This window comes from Monopterus albus, unplaced genomic scaffold, assembly GCF_001952655.1.
Source record: "Monopterus albus unplaced genomic scaffold, M_albus_1.0 scaffold164.1, whole genome shotgun sequence".
Classification (NCBI taxonomy): Eukaryota; Metazoa; Chordata; class Actinopteri; order Synbranchiformes; family Synbranchidae; genus Monopterus; species Monopterus albus.
The window spans coordinates 151187-170337 of NW_018128044.1; the positions used below are offsets into that span (position 1 = coordinate 151187).

Sequence of the window (19151 nt, forward strand, 5' to 3'; positions counted from 1 at the left end):
TATATTACTGTCACACCATTTCTTTATCTTCTCAAGTTCCTGTGAAACCCGTCCAGAGAGTTGCTGTAGGTTTTCACCCGATGCCCATATGGTAGTGTCATCAGCAAACAAAACCACTTTCACTAAATCAGAATCTATTGTGGATGATGTTACAGTAACATGGCTTTCTTCAGGATCTGGTTCATGATGATCTGGATCACCACCAACATCTAAACGATTGTTCCGTGGGCCATACCCTACCTCTCCAAAAGCTTTTACTTGTAACACAGTATTGCTGCTTCTACTTAAAGAATCTGAGTACTTCTTCCACCACTGCAAACAAGGTGGAGGTAATGAGTTGTGGACCACTCATAAATACACACAACACCGACTCAGTAGCCCTGTTTAATACCATGATAAACAGTGCTGAAACACAAGTTTGCCCATTGAGAAAAGGTGGTCATTTGACAGTAATATGAAATGTAATAACAAAACCATGTGTGAAAAAAATGGAACCAAAACATTTTGCTGTCTGTGGGTTATAATATAAAAACACTGTATTTCTGCTTTATGATAGAAGCAGTAATTAAATTCTCCTGAAACAAGTGTTATGCAGCCCTACTTGTGCTAACATGTCGATTAAATATTTATGTAACTTGTTGCTTTTATCTGGCAGTAAACAGTATAGAGACTGACAGAAACTGAGTGCAGAGAGAATCGAACCCTGGATGTTACACTTGTATAGTATGCACCTTAACCAGTAGACCACAGACTCACCAGCAAATGAAGACATTTCATACTGGCCATCTCACCTTCCAGTGTCAGCAGCTGATCACACCTGTAGTTTCGACCTTAGCAGCTCCTGCCCACTTTTTGCAAGGAAGATGGGTGAGTGTTCATTTCACAGCCACTGTGAAAATGTCTGGACTTACTTGGACTTTATTTTACATTAATACATCTGCTGCATCAGTAAGCAGTGCTTTCACAGGCTTCGTGAAAATAAAGCTCACTGGGATGTGATGGAAATGCAGCATGCAAACAACTTGGAGCAAAGTCATGATCCACTGGCTCTTGACTCTGGTTTTGGGATGCATTTCTCTTTTCAGCTGGAATTACAACTTAAAACCTACGACTGTGGCCCCGCTCACCACTGCATGCTCTGTGCAATATGTGGCCCAGTTGCCATCTGTAATGCTAGGCTGCCGTTTCACCAGACTGAGCTGTCTTCATATTGCAGTTCTGAGTTTAATTAAACACCAATATTGAGAAACTAAAAACGGTTTAAACATAGTTTCCATGGAGACACTAAATGTGAACTTCTTTGGTATTGCACAGATGAATCTAAAAGGAGGGGAGGAGAGGAGCTTTCTTGATGGTGGCTGTTTGAGAACAGGAGCAGATTCCAGCTGCTGTGCGTCATATTAGTCTCCTCCACACACACACACAAACATGAACCTAATTAAATGAACTGAGCTCCTGAGTCAATATTGTTGCAGCCCCACCTGCAGTAACATGGGGGGATTCCTCCCTAAGCCTGTGTCTAAGGTCAGATAGACCAGGACATGGGGAGGGAAACTCAACCCACATCAGATCCACATTTCAAAGAGACACACCGACAGTCTGAGACCAAGGGGAGGAGGGTGAAGACAAAGAATCCCATCATTTGAAGCAGGAGAATTACTTTCCTCTTGCTTTAAAATAGCCAAAGGACACAATATTAAATATCCTACAGGTACTTGTGGTTGCCAATGTACGATTAGAAACGTTCCTATCTTCTCCTACTTTACATGTTAAATGTGAAAAGTTTGCACTGACTGTTCTTTTTTCATCTAAGACCTTGTGTGCAATGAAACCTACTAACGTGTGGTGAACTGGAGACCTCGATTAATTGGTTTGAAAATATTTTATGCAAATAGTGACCATGAAAAGACCCTCGAGATTTTCTCTTTTTTTTTTTAAAGGTCTGCATAAATCATGCAGTTATGTTTTAGTAACATGGACAACTTTACTTTTAATAGCAGTAAAGCCTGTTCACCTCACAGATTTCACCACATGAACCCTGCACTATCAAACATGAATCAAAACATTTGTGATTTGTAAGTTATGACAGAACCCTGTACAAAGGGTGGAAACACATCCAGTTTGTTCCACCACCACAAGCAAAAACACGGCAGAATATGAGGACAGCCAGAAAATGACTCAATTCTCTATTATCAAAACAGGTTTTGTGTGGATCAATAGATAAACCAACTAATTGCTCTACTTTCATGTCATCAATCCCTAAACAGACCCAAACCAGAGAACAGGCCACCCCAGTTTGACCAGTTATTGCAAGGGGAACAGGTGGAAGAAACCCTGAGCTGCTGTCGAAATACTACTACAAACTGGTTCTGTTCTGTAATTACATCTTAAAAAAGGGTAATGAATCAAAGTCAAAATTCCAGTATGATGACCATGCTAATCTGGAATGAATTTCCTGCAGAGCAAATACAACCTGAACCAGCAAAAAAACAAAGGGAGGCAGTGGAGGCCTGTTGTCATGAATGAATGAAAAGACCAAATGTACTCCTTTTCCTCTGGGGCTGCAAAGAAAAGCCTCTTTGTTTCAGGTGAGTTTCTGCTCCGGTATCGAGCTGTCCAACCTCCACCACCCCCCATCTGTCCAGCTCACCCTCTCACTCTGACAGCATGAGGCATTATGGGAATTTATGGCATAAACCGACTGGACCCGGTAGTGAAGCCTGCACACAAATCCTGCCACACCTCCATACACAACCCACAAGGACCAAGGCTGGCCACTGGAAATCATTATGTGTAAGAGTGTGTTGTGTGCGTTGTAACTGCCCAAGAAAGGCTGACAAGATAATATTGATAACTGTGATCATTTCGGTCACAATAATTAGGACTTAGATTTTTCCATACTTTTACATCTAATATTAAACCTATATATATCAATCTAACCTGGAGTCAAGCTAAATATCATCTTCACTGTTCATTTTTGCTTACCACAATATCCCAGACCCAGAATCCTGCTTATTTTATTTGACAAACAGTCCAAAAAAGATATTTGATTTCCCCTGAAGTAAAACAGAGAAAAGCAGCACATCCTTATCTGCCGTTTAGTATTTTTGTTTAATAGCTGACTTGACATGACTAATCACTCCTCAAAACTATTGACTAATCGTCTTAGGTCTAAAGCTGAGCATAAATTAAACTACTAGTTGGAACAAGTCTATTTTTCTTTATCTCTGGTGGGACACTAATAATTAAACACACAAAGGACACAGTTAATAAGCAGAAGGCCAGGCTGCCAACCACCACAGAGCAGTTATTGTCCCACAGTGAACATCACTGGCTCAGCTCTAAGCTAAGTCACAAAAACAACATGGCACGGTTCTGGTATTCCAAGCTGGATAAGAAGAAGGTGTTTGTCAGAGCAGGTTATAGGTGGAATCTAAAGAAAAAAAAACATAAGCTGGCTCAGAAGTGATGTAATGTGATGGATATGCTTGAATTTACAGTTAGTGAACTGGAAATGATTATCCAAAAACATCTGTACAAGACGTGTTAAGCACCACTGGCAACACCCAGGCAGAAACCATCTGAACTAATTAGCAAAGGAAAGCAGTATTTCTGTTAAAGATAAAAACCCAAAGCAACAGAGCGAAGTGCATGGCATAATTATGCTGGAGTACAGACAGAATTACTGCTGTGGAAATGCACATTATCATGACAAGAAAGGAAAACATAGAGGGAGGTCAGTTTACAATAACAGCAAACAGCCTTTGGGAAAAACCAAAATGGGTTCAGATCAGAAAGCGGCGAGAAATCTTCCTAAAATATATCGACTAAGAAAGGAATGTCAGTCATGGATATGAAATAACATTAATCTGACAGTAAGTAATGTTGTAATTGTGTAGAGACCACAATGAGATTTTTCTGTATTTTCATTCTGACATTAAATATGTCAAATATAGAGTGAACATTCAAAAATCAAAACATCAGTATGAGTATTTGAATCTGCAGTGAAAAGTCATATCAGTTTAACTGTAGAGGAACCCTTCAAAGTAAGAGCCAGAAACAAACTGCACAGTGAGAGAAAACATCCACTAATGTTTTTGTTCTCATTCACAGTAACTGTGAAAGACGAGCGAGGAAACAGGCTTTAGAAACAGCCTGATGGTGTTTTACAGGGGGAGTAGGTTAAACACTGCACTTTGTGAGGGCTATGGAGTTACACACACACAAGAATGTGAGCAAATGTGACCTTAGAAGGCATTTTTTTTAAGGTACTGATGTGCAGAGAATAGAGGAGCACTCGTAAGAATACAGTGCGCACACATGCATACCCAAATACACCTGGGAGGAGGCGTTGAATTATGCAGGTCCACCTATATCTCTCAGCCATGAAGTGACTTTGGTGCAGGAGAAGTACTGACGAAGTGCCAGACTGACCAAGAGACCAAAACACTGTCCACACAGGCCGAGTCAAACAGTAACCCCACCTGACCAACCAGCCGGGGCAGGCAGATAAAAATTAACCGATTAAACGACACAGACAGACACCGTGTGAGCTCCGGATGTCGGCAGGTCCAGAAAGAGAAACCTGAATAATTCTGTATCCAAGCTCTCAACAGTAATTAACTGATGAGCAAGTTAGCCTTAAATGCCTATTCACATGGGACTCATTATCCAGGGTCCTTTTAAGACTTTATTAACCATCAAGGTCGACTCAGTGCTTAATCCAATGTTAATCTACCGGGCTGGTAATCTGCAAAAATGTTACCCCAAATTAGCTCCAAGTCAGAGGTGATATTTAGGTGAACCCCAATTCCCCTATTTTATCAGTTCTTTATCTTCGCTTGACCTGGAAGTCGTTCTGGTCTGCTGTGATAAAGGACACCCCAAATTTCTTATTTCTGCTCTGAAGAACGAGGAGGCCACTGGAGGAGATATAACTGAGGATACATGAGTGTTTGAACCACACATATTTAACAGGGGTTTTAGCAAAAACACTGGTCTTTAATTAAAAGCTGTAACAGTTTTCCTAAATACCTTATAATCAGGCATCACAGTATTATATAGTGAACTCCATAAAAGTGCATCCATAACCAAGGCGTGGATATCAAGCCTGAAATCACTGGGAGCTCGCCCACCTCCACACAGTGCCGTCCCTGCAGACAAACAGCTGGCACTCCTGTGAATAGAAGCTGCCAATGTTACCCAACACCACCAAGCTACTGAGCGCTGCTATGGTAACCACCTCAGCTGGGTGTCTTGTTGCCATGGCACTGATAGGCAGGCCATGCCCGCTTCTCAGGTGTCAGGTGGACAAAAAGAAAGGAAGGTGGTAAAATCTGCTGCTGCAACAAAACTTGCCCGAGTGTGATGAATGCACAGAGACCAAGAAGTTCATCATAATGCTAGCTTGGTCCAAAGCAACAGATCAAGCAATTATTCCGAAAGACCACCTGAATAGAAGAAGCAGCTTTATTTTATTGTCATTGTAACACATACAACAAAATTTTGTTCGAAGCCAAGGGGCCCCGGGCCGATGTGTGCATACGTGCCGCCGCCACCACGGGCAACTTGGGGGATTCAGTGTCTTGCCCGAGGACACTTTGACATGTGGACTGCAGGCACCAAGATTTGAACCTTCATCTTTCCGGTTGGGAGACGACTGCTCTACCCACCGCACCACTGTCGTTTACATCACATGACAAACTGGGCTACATTTCTAATAGCATCTCGGGGATAAAAGAAATGTCACTCCTTCCTCCTCTTCATGACTGATCCTCCAGCTCCTCTGTTTCTTGCTCCTCCTGCTCATAGCTGACCTAAAGCTCACAACCCTGTTGATAAAAATTGGATCGGAACGAGGATGTCAGAGCCACAGCTGTGGCTGGCACCGTTATCACACTTAGCTGTTTAGCCTTCAAATCTGACTGTCAACAACAATGTCCAAGTGCAGACGCCTCACATTTCACTGTAGCTGCCATTAAAAACACCTTTGAAAGTCTTGATGAAACTTTCAGCTTTTCTGAAACAGATACAAATGATACTGCGAGTATCCAGATTAGCACATGACATCACTTGGCCTTCACCACAAACCCTGTTAAAAGAAGAAGTCCTTGTCTGAGCTTGATTAGCACTGCCTGGTATCAACAGCGTTAAGCTACAAACCCTGTCACTGATGGATAATGCAGTGCATTTGCATCAGGCCCTGCCTCCTTAGACAAACAATGCCCTAGGAACAGTAGCTTGGACTGCAGCCTTTCCCCTTCTACACACACACACACACAGAGCCTCAAAGCACACACTAACACAAACTAAGAAGAAAAATACTGAAAGTTGAGGTACACACAAGAACACACACATACAGCCCGGGCTTGTGTCAGCGATGTCACATCTGCACGCTGCCGAGTGTGGACCTCTGTGTGTTGAAGCATTCTTAAGACAGGGGGTGCATACATAGGCAGCTAAGCTCAACAATACGAGCGGGTGGAGTATTGTGTAGGAAATCCCTGAAGCATTGAGGTCACCCACACAATATTATTGTTTTGTTTTGTTTTTTTTTGGTTCAAATTCTCCACCAGACCCTACCAGGCGGGTGGGGCTGCACTGAGACATACCAAGAACAGGGTGCAGCTCTACTGGGGGGGCCTAATAACATCCAGCTGATGAGAGGAGTGGAGTTAAGACAAACACAAGCCTCTCTGATCAAGTCAGCATGCAATGTTAGGTTTTAGCACATGCAGTGTTTGCTAGTCAGACTGCTCATCTCTTGCTGAGCAGCAACAGTGTTTGTAACATGCTGGAGCCCATTTTGCTTCCAAACAGTGAATAGAAGTTGAGATTTCTGTCCCAGAGCACGTTTTCTGATGATTTCTACTGCTTTGCTACCTTGGGACGAATATAAACTGTGCTTTCACTTAACCAGGAGGATTAATGATCAGAATAGATATATCAGATAATGGTTTATTTTAACATACAATGCAATCCAGTGTTCCAGTATCTCTTTGCGGGGTAAATGTATCAAGATTGTGTTTTCGTCTTTTGTCTCCGAGTTGCAACTGCAGTGCCACCCTTTTGATCAATGAGTAAAAGGCTGAAAATGACAGATCACTCATTAAGCCTGTTAAAACTTAAATCACTGGTGTCTGAGGTTTCCATTTATGTGACAAAACAAAGTACAGGTGCAAGAAATCTCACAATCTTCAGGTTTGTTTCCCATCCAGTAAATCTGCTGATTATTTTTATGACTAATCAATGAATTGTTTTCTTTATTCAGGAGTCCAAAACCCAAAAATATCCATTTACTATTACATAAGACAAAGACAAGTAGAACATCATTGCCAGGAATTGTTTGGAATGTTTGTCATAAAAATAGCTGCAATAAACTGCCAATGTATTTTCAGTCATCTAACGATCTGATTAACTGACTAATACTAACACTGCTCTATTATTAGACTAAGATTAAACCAATTTTGGATGTCCAGAAGTGTTTTGTCAACTTTTATTTCAGCCTCTGTGTTACTTCCTGCTTCCGAAATGTCTTTATAAAAAGCATTTTCTTGTTACTTTTAGCCAAATGCATTTATTTGAAGACATAAAGGTGCTATAGTTAGCTCACAGAAGGATTATAGTCCCCTTCTTTCTCAAAACCAAATGTCTTTGGGCCGTGTTGCATTTAAGTCCACTAAACCTACTGTGTCAGTGTGATGGATTCCTCCTGTCCGACTGTTGCACAGGCTGCAAGATGTCTGAAAAGCAGCCCATGCTTCATTTCTGAGGGACACCAAAACTTAGCAATCTGCAGTAAATTAGATCTGACACATTTACATTCAGTGAATGTGGAACAGTGTGCACTTGCACTGTCCCTGATCAAATAAACCAACTGATACACGAAATGGACAAAGAAATGCCAGGTACATCAGTAATACGTTTTCTATTTATCAAACATCCACACCCGTTATTTTGGCAGTAGCCCTACTCCCACCTTCCTATGACCACATAAAACCTAAAACAATGGGGTTTTACTGCCAATTACACAGACTGTTCCTCCTTGTGGGTCACGATTTAGACATTGATTTGCTGCAAAGCACCATGGGAGCAGGTAAAGAGCAGTGCTAAACGTTCATAGCCACTGGTCCCTGAATGCTATCTGATCCTGCAAGGTCGACAGAGGGGATACCTCTTGTGTGATTGGTCCATGGGGAGCAGAGCAGGTTGTGAGTGACAGGTGGGAGAGCCTATCAGCTGAGTGAGAGGGCAACACAAACCAATGGAGGCTAGAAGAGGCAAAAAAAAAAGATGGGTGGCAAGCTGATGCGGAGGTGAGCTGGGCCTCTGTGGGGATTAACACGGTCTGACAGGCTGGCTGGCACAAACACACACAGTTTTGTGGGTGGGCGGGTGTGCTGAGCACACACACAATACACTGCTTGTTAGAAAAGGGTAGATAAGAAAGAAGCCAAATCACAGAGAAGGAATGTGTTTGACAGAGATTATAAACCACACGTGCTTCCCAACTAATGTGCTTCCATGGAAAGAGAAACTCCCGCTGCAGCCTTAATGTAGATTCCATGACTATTCTGTAACTTTCCTACTGTCCTTCAAATATCTAGACTGTACCCAGGCTTCACTGAAAGCTGTCTACTGCAATAAATGTATAAAAACAGCTACAAAACACAGTCATTACACTCAAAAACATTTATTTCAGTTTGAAAAATTCCCTGACATTCCCCAGTTTCCACAGAGACTCGAGTTACCTGACCTTCTCTGGCTGGAAGTCACTGCTCCAAAGTTCATCTGCATTCCAGGAATTCCAGGACCAATAGGAACCCTGAAACCTATGACATATTACCTAATTGGCTCCTCAAACACACACACTCACAGAGAAACCCTGCTGTTGTGTTATTCTGGACTGCTTAGCCAGGCTTCTTTTAGGAGCGTTTAACACATATTGATCAGATTTCAGGAGCCGACCTGAGAAAATTAACTGGCTGCAGAGCAGAGCAGGGTTTCTGCAAGCTTGACTAAGTCTATTTTAAGCCATGAAGAAGTTGTAAATTAATGTAAGAATCAATTATATGATAGATGCTCCAACCTAATCAAATGTGTAAAAAAAAAAAAGTCTGTTGTCCTGCTGCAACTCAGATGACTCACTGGGAACTGTGCCACGAGAAATCAACATTTTTTATAGCCTTAAGCTTTGATAATTTCACTACAGGATGTATTTAAGGTTTTTCAGGACCATAAAGTTGTTTGGGATTCACTTCAGTAGCTGTTCGGCAGTAGCTTGTGTCTGATCTTGTTCCGTTTTCTCTGTATCTAAAACAAGGTGGGTTAATGTTGGGCTTGAAAGCACATGCTAAAAAATGAAAACTACCTGTCAGCTGTATATTTGACTGGTAACAGATCTTGCTGATGCAGTTTCTAAATGAAAACAGGCCTCCTAGCTTATACCTACATACACAGGCTTAAAGATACTTAAACAAGAACTTTAACTGTGAATTATTGTCCTTTTACTACACATTGTTAAGTCAAAGGATGGTTAACACTCGTTACATTTTGTAATGATACTAACTAATTGCTTCATCCAACTGAATAGTAACTAACTGTCAGACTAAAAAGCCCTCATCCCATCCATCCCTTTATTTACTGTAACTACAATGACTATGTTTGATATATAAGTGCTGATATGAACTTGTTATAATTGGGACTCTGTCGGCCATCACCTACATAAAGCCTTAATCACTCAACAGGAAGTGGAAATAAGACTTCCAAACAAGCAGAAATAAACAGTGATAAATACCCTAACTGGAAACACTTCTGCGCTGGCTTTATTTCTCAGTCTCAGAGGTTGCCGTCTGCGTCTGTGCGACTGTGTGTGTGACATGCCTCTAAATCTGACCGGCACAGAAAGTCTGCGTCTATGTGACTATGTGTGTGACGCGGACCGCCATGCCTCTAAATCTGACCGGCACAGAATCAAATATCTTAGAGTGATCAGCTGGTCACCGGTCAAGGCCGGTCACACTGAAAACCAACCATTTCCAATCTCCGCCTATCAATCTCTCATTTTTAAACATTTTCTTCAGATGCATTTTAGCAATAATTTCCTCGACTTGTGATTTTTAAGATACTGAAAGTTTTACGATCAGATCACCGAGCAAAATCAGTGGCAAACATGTGATTAGCCAGCTGTATCAATGAAAATGACAGATTAAAAGACATGCAAACAAATAGTGTAATTCTGAGTGAAGAGAATAGTATTATTCTCTTCCATGCTGTCAATCACAAGCAAACTTTCTCAGCACTAGTCCAGACTGAGTAAGCACAACAACATACAAGGAGGGCTATAAGGTCTACTTAATGTTTAAACCACTAAAACACCCAACCAATGAGTGCTTTACACATGACTGAATTCCTGATGACTGAGCAGTGGTTGGCAGCTCATGCAATCATGTCCATCCATCTGTTCGTGCATCTATTTGTGTGTGAGAGAGAGAGAGACAGAGATGGCCCATAACTCTGCAGGGCAGGCTGTAATATTTGGGGTCATGAACTTTTTCCCTGCACCCTAATAAATCACTGTGGAGAGATTACTCACACACAAGAACACACCTACTGTTTGACCACAAACCGTGACATGCAACACATTTACAGCTTCATCTGGTTGGTCTGATAGGCAGACACTTTGCAGATGTGTACAGCAACAAGGACAACACATGGGGGGGAGGACATGGCCTCAGACACATGCAGAGCTCAGGTTATCTCAGGCCTACAGAGTGTTGGGAGGAGGCTGGAGCTGAAAATCCGCTACTGTACTGTGGTAAAAACTAAACACCAGACCATCAGGCTGTCTGCGAAGTCAAATTAAACGTGAGGACATGGTTAGTGGCAACTTATTAAAGGGACCAAATTCAAGACTGAAGTGAACAAAATAAAACTGCTGTCCTCTGAGAGCACTGAGCTGATTTCAGATTAGAACAGCAAAGCATTGCCCTAAAACACAGGCACATCACTGCCAGCGCTAGGAGCTTTACACTGTGTTTACAGAGAGCTGATAAGGCTCCTTTGAATTTAATGTCCTTTAAGACTTCAGCCATTTTCAAACTGTGGCTTTGTCACACACCTTTTATAAATGTATAGTCCATAGATTCTACTGTATCCTATGTCACCTTGTCTGTCGACAAACTTCACCAGCAAACCAAGAAATGAGCAACATGAGCAAACTAATCTCAATGGTAGTGGTCTCCACAAAGCCACAATTAGGTTCCTTGAATTTGTCTGGCAGTTTTGGTGTCGGCCTTTAATGACAGAAGTTCCTAAATTGAGTTGCCTCTCCAGTTCAACATTTTCGTCGGCGTCTTCATGTAAAAGACTATCTTCATCATCAGATGTGTGACTTTTGGGCCAGACGCATGCTAGAATGTTATCAACATGCCCACTGGTTCAGTGTGAATTCTCCAGACAATAACCTGCTGCATCTGCTTAGATCCAATTTGACCTCTCATGGTGGTCAACGAGCAAAACTCAGAGGTACAGTGGGCAATTCCATAAATCTAAATATGACCTTGCTGCACAATATAATAACCCAGACTCATCTATATGCAAGAGCTGCAAAAATTAGCTGATTATCAATTAGTTTATCTCAGTGAAAAAAATGTCACAATCTGAAGCTTTCTTTGTCAACCAACTGAGCAAAGCAACATTCAAAGCAATCAGCTTGGACTGTGGGAAATATGTACTTTTTTCTAACATTTTGTAGAGGACAACAACTGACTGATACACTGACAGCTCTTTTTTATTATTGGGTCCATCATATTTATATCAGTGAGGCTGGGATAAATAGCTGAATCAGGTCTCTGCATGATGCATTTCAGTTCAACAGCAGCACAAACTACAGCCTCCAAGAATGTTCATATAGTGGAAATCAGCACATCTCTGACACTGAACAGAAAGTGGTCATTACCACCTTCATGAAGTAGGATTTCCTTGTAGAACATTTGTACTAGGGTGCATTAGTTTAGCTAGATGTACCTAATTAACTTGCCAACTGAGTGTAGCCTTGTAAGCCAAAGTATTGTCACCACTGGTGGAAAGAGTTTGTCTGGAACCCTAGAACCCTATATCTGGCAAAATAAAAGAAAATCTGAAACCACTAAGAAAACATTCAACCTAGACCATAGGAAACCCACTATCGCCACACAACACATACTTCCTGTCTAGTTTCCTGCTTCCTGTGCAGAAGGAAAAAAGGGAGGGAGTGGTCGTTGGTGTCACGGCGAGTCTGCTTACACACTGTATTTCCCATGGTAAAGAAGGTGGATATGAGCTTTCCGCCTTTCACCTAAAATTCAGACAGAACGCACTACACAGATCGCCTAAGCTTTCGTATGGTTAGAGTTGCCCTCAGTCATTTTGTGGCACAGGCAATTGCTGTATTTTTGGTTTGTTGTCCAGTGTATTATAAGTTGAGCAAAAACCCCGATGAGGAGCAAAGAAAGAAAGAAGAAGAAAGGACCAGCTCGCCGTATAAAAGCTGCTGTCTGCCTCTCATTCTACTGTTTTCACATAGGGAAGAATATGGAGCTGCTTGTGCTACTGTTCAGTGAAAGTCCTTCAGTAAGGATGTGCTACTGGGAATGTCCTATCATCACATTGTCATTCTACACAGCCTAGCAATGCACAGTGGAGCTGAGGAACACACTGAGAATCATAATCAGACATGTGATTTTAACTTTTTCACCACTTCATGCAGTCTTCTGGAAAAAAAAAGGTACATCCTTTATAAGAGGTGAAACATCTTCGGCCTAAAAACCTAGTCGAGTTGATCTTTTCAAAGTTTTTTCAGCATCCTTTATAAGCTGCATTCCTTAATCTTCCTTAAATTCAGACTTCCAACTGTCTGTTAAATGAAGGGAAAAGATGTGCGACATCATCCTCCATGCCAATTCAGACTCTTGTGCAGCACAGTCATACACAGGGAGGTTACATGAGCTGTTACACCCTTACATGAGACTCGTGCCATTCTGCCACAGCAGCCTGCAACTCCAGGCAAAGCCAGGTGGTCTTCAGACTCACTGTTATGTCATGTGGACAGTGGCTGCTGGAGCTGATGGTATTTGGCACCCTACAAAGATATTGAGAGGTCAGTGTCAAGTGGAGCTGATTTGGTGAAGCAAAGGCCGTGCCCCTGCCACTATCGATGGAGAACTGGCTGAACAAAAAAAAGCTGCTTTTCAGCATCGAGTTGCTGAGGAAAACAGGAAAAATCCTTTTGGTCAGAATTCAGGACTAGTAAAGCAGCTGAAGTCACAGTTCAACAGAACTTATCTTGCCTCAAGTCAAAGCCTGATAAGAGATGTGGCTGAATTACACGATTCTCTTACAGAGGAGGTGGACCCACCATTTAACTACAGCTTCAAACTGTCACTGTTGAGGAAAATAGCATAATATACATCAGACCTGCCTGATTATAATGATAAATGTCATTATTACTGACTAAAATCGTTCTACATACAAGACTGTCCCAGCCACTTCCTTATGCATAATTGTATTGCTGGATACATAGAGGCTGAGTGCACAGTGACAGAATGCTGAAGAGCACAACTGTACGGTAATGCACTTCATCTACAATCTATCATTCATTAATCTTGTATTATTCCTAGCACTGTACACAAGGTCTACTTGTTCTGTACACTGTGTGTCAGCATGGACTGTTAATGTTTTAGATATGAGGCTTCACAGTATGTACCAAAAGTAAAAGCCCTACATATGTGACTGGATAAGAAAATTCATAAACCGGACCTGGTTCCAAATGTATGAAAACCACTTTTAAAAATAAAATTCTGCTTTTCAATTGTTCCCCTCGGCTCCTATAAGTTCACTTTGGATCTACTGCACTTGTTTCCATATCATGGGTTATATTTGGGACAATCTTGGCAACACCTTTTCTCCTATTCACAGCTTCCAAGCTAAAAGAATGGCTGCTTATCAGTGGTCAACATTCAAACTCTTTCTGCAAATGCTGCGCTCTGAAACTCTTCAACCAGGACTGAGGATATCATTTTTAGGTGACATGTGTGGCACCCCCATGCCGACTACTAAAGTCTCCCCCAAACCTATGTCCTATAATCTTTTCATTTTATGCTCTTGTTCAGTTATAATTCATCAGTGAACTTAGAACTTAAATACAAAAGTGAAGCAAAGTAAACTTTCCTTCAATCGCTTTATCTGAATAAAACAAACTGTTGGTGTGACTGCGTCTACTGTGCTGCATAACAAACTCTGTTTACTGAGTTCTGCAAAAATAAGCCCCCATGTGACTTGAGTACCTGTTACGTTATAATGAGCTCCGCCATAAGTCCCACAGCAGGACTTCATCAGTTTGGGTTTGCAAGATTAAAATGTTTGAGAACCTTTCCTCCAGACTACTCAACCATCTGTGGCTAATCTAATTACACGAATTATCTCACTGCTCTAGTGGCAGTTTGGTTTGAAATTAAACATCTCTTCAGTTATCAGATATGTGCGTTGTGTGTGGTAAATCAGATTTAAATCAATCATATATCACACTAAAGTTTCATTTCAAGAACAGAATATTTTATGCACAGCTACACTCAAGAGCAGTCTAGACAGTGTGAAGGACACTTGTGCAGCTTGGGGGCTCTACCAGCTGACATATGGGGAGGGTGTGGCATGACGAGGAAGGCCATGCATCTGCTTACATTTACTCATCTTCTACTGGACTAAACTCTGAGCAGTCTTCAGCAACAGGACTGAAGCACTGCTCTTCATACAGTGAGACAATTACAGCCAAGTGAACCTCTGGCCTGGGTTAATCATTCCTCACAGAATGTAGAAAATGTGTGTGCAGGGCGCAAACCCCGGCCGGCGGCTGGCCAGCTTCAATCCTAAAATTTCAATCAGCTCAGGAAGAGGACAGAGAGACCCTGTGGGCCCTCTGCACCCTTATCCAAGGAGAGGTGGTGTGGTTGAGTGCACACCTAAAAACACTGTAGCTGACAGAATCAGTCATAGCTATAAATCAAACCTACTTAGCCATGAGATGCATCACACAGGGGTGAGGTCAGACAGATATTTATTCATTTCTTGGGGACTATAAACATCACTAAGCCCTTGCTGCTGTCGGGTAGATAGCTACCTAGCTGAAGCCTGCAGGGAGGAGTTTCTTATGCTGTCATGTTATTAGTAAACAACCACCAAAACCTGAGATTAGATGGGCGATTTAATTACAGCACAGCTCCTGAATATGTTCCAGGGTCAAATTATTGCTGGTCAAACAAGCAGCTCTCATCCAGCTAGCTACTGTAAACACAATGCAGGACGACGTGACATGGTCTGACAGAAAGGGTTTGTTATGGCTGTATGCTAGTAGCATCAGTGATTTGAATGCCATACCTGGTGTAAGAATTTACACCCAGCTTGTTGCTAATGCTTTAAGCTTTTACCAATTTGTCCTGCATATCAAACAGCCTCACTGGGCTTTGTCAGCCATTTGTCAGACACTACACACGACCAATAAACACAGCTAACATTGACATAGCTAGGTTATATTATCACAGCTTAGGTTTCTCCTTTTAATGCCATTCGTGTGTTATACGGGGATACCACTAATTAGCTTTGTCTCCTATTTAACAAAATGACAGCGCTTATGTTTGTTCTACAGGTAATGTGCTTGCTAACTAGCTAGCTAGCCCCTGTACGTGCCGTTCCCTCTTGAAATAACAAACAAAACTCTGTTAAAAAATCTGGCAGTTCAGTGTCGCCGCTCCGATTGTACACATATACTCACTTACAAGAACATATCACAAGATATTCAATAAAATTATTGGTATTCTCTTCAAGTTCGGCGTATTAATTACACACAAAGAACAAATGGTTGTGTAAACTGTCAGTTATTCCAATTACTTCCCAAACACTCAGGTGTGTGGGCTACCCAAACCCATAGTAGGTAGTTGTGTGAAGTGTTTCTTTAATAAATTAAGACAAATTAAGCTTAAACCTAGTGCCGGCAAGTGGACAAATAATTAATTTGCCCGCTTAGTCGCCTTGAAAGCCCAAACATTTGTGGAATGTTAAAGGCGTCATGCTGTATGAGTATATTACGGCATGGTGAATCGCCAGGTTTTTCCAATGGAGTTTGGTACTTGTGCTCTCCGTGCACGTACGGGGACTTGCCACCGAGTAAACCACGCTGCCCACAACAGCTTGACTTTCAAGATTTCCAACACAAGTGTCTGCCAGTTGTAGCTCTACAATCAGACGAGCACCCAGGAGAGGGCCTACGAGTCCGCGGCCTCTCCTGCCACGCCAGGCTGGTCTCCTACCTCTGTGGGTCGGCTGATCTCGAACAGGTCGAGCCGGTTGGCGTTCCAGTGGTTGATGATGTCGGCCAATTTCCTCCTCTCCTCTTCCCTGCTCCCCGACATGGTGGACACCGTTTCGGACCCTCTCCGTCTGTATGAACTGCAGAATAAAACTTCCCGTAAAAATAGTCCACAGGAGAAAACAACGGCGACGCGGACACCAAAGGTTCAGGTCTGGTGTCGTACCGCCCGGACTTTGTCGGTCTGTAACTGCTGTTCACCGACCGACCTGCTCTGTTTCTGCTTCTGCTTCGCGTTCCCGGTACGACTCTGCGCGCTCCCGATGCACTCTGGATGTATATCCGTGGATGCGCACAATAGTTAACTACTTGAGGCCCAATAAATGTGATTCATGACGCTACTTTACAAAATGCACTCTGATATATAGGGTTAACATTCATGCTAAATGAGGAGGAAGTAGTAACGTCAATATGTGTCAGTTAAGACCTTCATTTCTGTTTAAGCTTCCAACGCCTTTACTTTTCATTACTAATGTCTATTACCTACAAAATGTGCAGAGATTATCAAAGAACACAAACCCAATACTCAGGTAAAAGTGCAGTTGCTTGCCTAAAAGTGCTCCACTATAAATATAAGTACCACTTCAAGTTGAAGTACCAAGTACATGCTCTGAAATGTACATACAAGTTCAAAAGTACAAGTCTGTGGAGATTCTCATTCACCAAGGTCGTGGTCTATCTCAGGTGGTGTCTACTTTAACACTACAAAAGTACAAATACTCCACTAGGAAAACATTTCAAAGGTGAAAAATATGGCAAAGGAAAGATTCTTGTATTGAATAAGAAATAAGGACCTGAGATCAGTGTTACTTTATGGTGATGTGGAACTACAACAGCACAGCTGCAATTTTAACCTCTTTATGTGCTGGAAGGTGGTTAATCCATAGTAATACATTATCATGTATTGTTGGATTATATTTTGCATTAAGAATCTGAATATGCAAAGTAATTAAAGCCGTCAAATAATTGTAATGAGTAAAAAAGTACAATATTTCCCTCCAAAATGTAGTGGAGTAAAAGTAAAAAGAAGATAAAATGAAAATACTCCAGTAAAGTACAAATACTTTAAAACTGTAGTTATTTACCACCTCTACAAAACTGACCACAAGAAAATTCAATAAAAAAATGAAAAGGCAGAGCAAAGTCTAAATGGTGCTGTCAGTACTTTATTTTCCTTTTGGGGTATAACTACATACTTTATAATAACACTGATGTGTATTATCTTATACTTTTAAGACATAGGTTGATGATTTTATAAATTCTAATGACATTTTATTGTGTTATGCTCAGGTCAATAACTGCAGCCAGGACAAAGCTCATTGCAACAAATAATTAAACATGTTTCTGCTTTAATGCTGTCTTTTGGTGTTTACTGTACATCGACCTTTCAGAACTTTATGTATAACATTCCTACAGTTTCATCGACGTGCACATATCAGAAATGGTTTTTTCACCATAATCGGCAGAAGGGCACTCTTTGTGCTTTCTGTGTATTGTCTCCTGATTCAGTCTTAGCCAGCGGGTGCTGAATGCCACACAACACTGCCAGGTCCCTCTGTCCACACACAACACACATTTTTCTCACAGCTGATTTTTCAGTGGTATTCCCTCTCTCTCTCTCTCGCTCACTCTCTCTTCATCTATTCTATACGCTGTCTGAGGGTTAAGCCTTGGGTTCAGATTAGGGACATTTAGTTGCTGGCTAAGGTTAATGTAAGGAGCTAGGGAATGTATTGTGGCCATTAGTGTCCTCATAACTATAGTAAGACCATGCAGCTCATTGAATTTTAGGGTGATGACTTTTTTTTTAGGTTAGAGTAGGGTCAGGGTTAGGCCAGTAGTGGTTATGGAACATGTGTGTGTAAATGAGCTGCATCTATATACGGTAAACACCAGCCCTTTTTTAACACGCAACTGCCAGGGACTCTGAGAGGTCTTCAGATAGCAGGCAGACACATGTGAAATGTCAGGAATGTGGCGGTGATCACATCTACAAAAATAGCCGTGATACAGCGGAGCTGTTAGTCATGTCCACCTTCCAGACAGAGCACAGAACAGAAGCAGCTTCTTATAAACATTAGTCACTGGGCCTGAATTGGTGGGTGTTGGTCCTCCATCGGAGGAGCGCTGCACTGACATCATGTGTGAGTAATGACTGAAGTGGATTGCAGAAAAATGTTAAACAAACACAAAACACTCTAAATGTATCTTAATGTTCATCTTATTTCAGAAGGATCATTTCACTACATTATTCTAATGCCTATAGTTACTTTACTGCTGAAACTTTTATATTAAACAAATGCTACATTTATTAAACACATTGTTAAAACCTGTGATTTCCAACCTTTTCTGCATGTGATCCCTCAGGGAGGAGCAGTGTCTAGTTTGAGCCCTTTATCACATGTGCTGCTAGCAGAGTTATTTTTCCTCTACCTACTTTTGATGGTTTCATCTAAATAAGTGTTCAAATGAGCCTAGAGTTCACATGGTACATGGCGCTTTCTCACAGTGTGTTGCACTGGCCAAAGCGCTTTACAGGGACATCATACACCATTCACACCCCAATGACGACAGGCTGCCACGCATCGGTGCTAGTCAAGCCACCAGGAGCAATTCGGGGTTCAGTGTCTTACTCAGGGACACTTAGGCATGCAGGGAGACCAGGAGTCAAACCACCAACTTGTTGGTTAGGAGACGACTGCCCTACCTCATGAGCCACAGCCACCCACATAAAACATTAGAGAAAAATAAA

General features: G+C 41.8%; 1 protein-coding gene across 1 annotated transcript in view; it reads right to left on the reverse strand.

Annotated features, from left to right (window-relative positions):
• The window catches only part of LOC109968852 (afadin-like), an 81094-nt gene extending 64423 nt beyond the window's left edge, over positions 1–16671 (reverse strand). The window contains 1 exon segment of the mRNA XM_020615401.1: positions 16341–16671. Within this exon segment, the coding sequence (XP_020471057.1) occupies positions 16341–16442 (102 nt within the window). The 5' untranslated portion in view covers positions 16443–16671.
• Positions 16672–19151: the final 2480 nt, after the last annotated feature.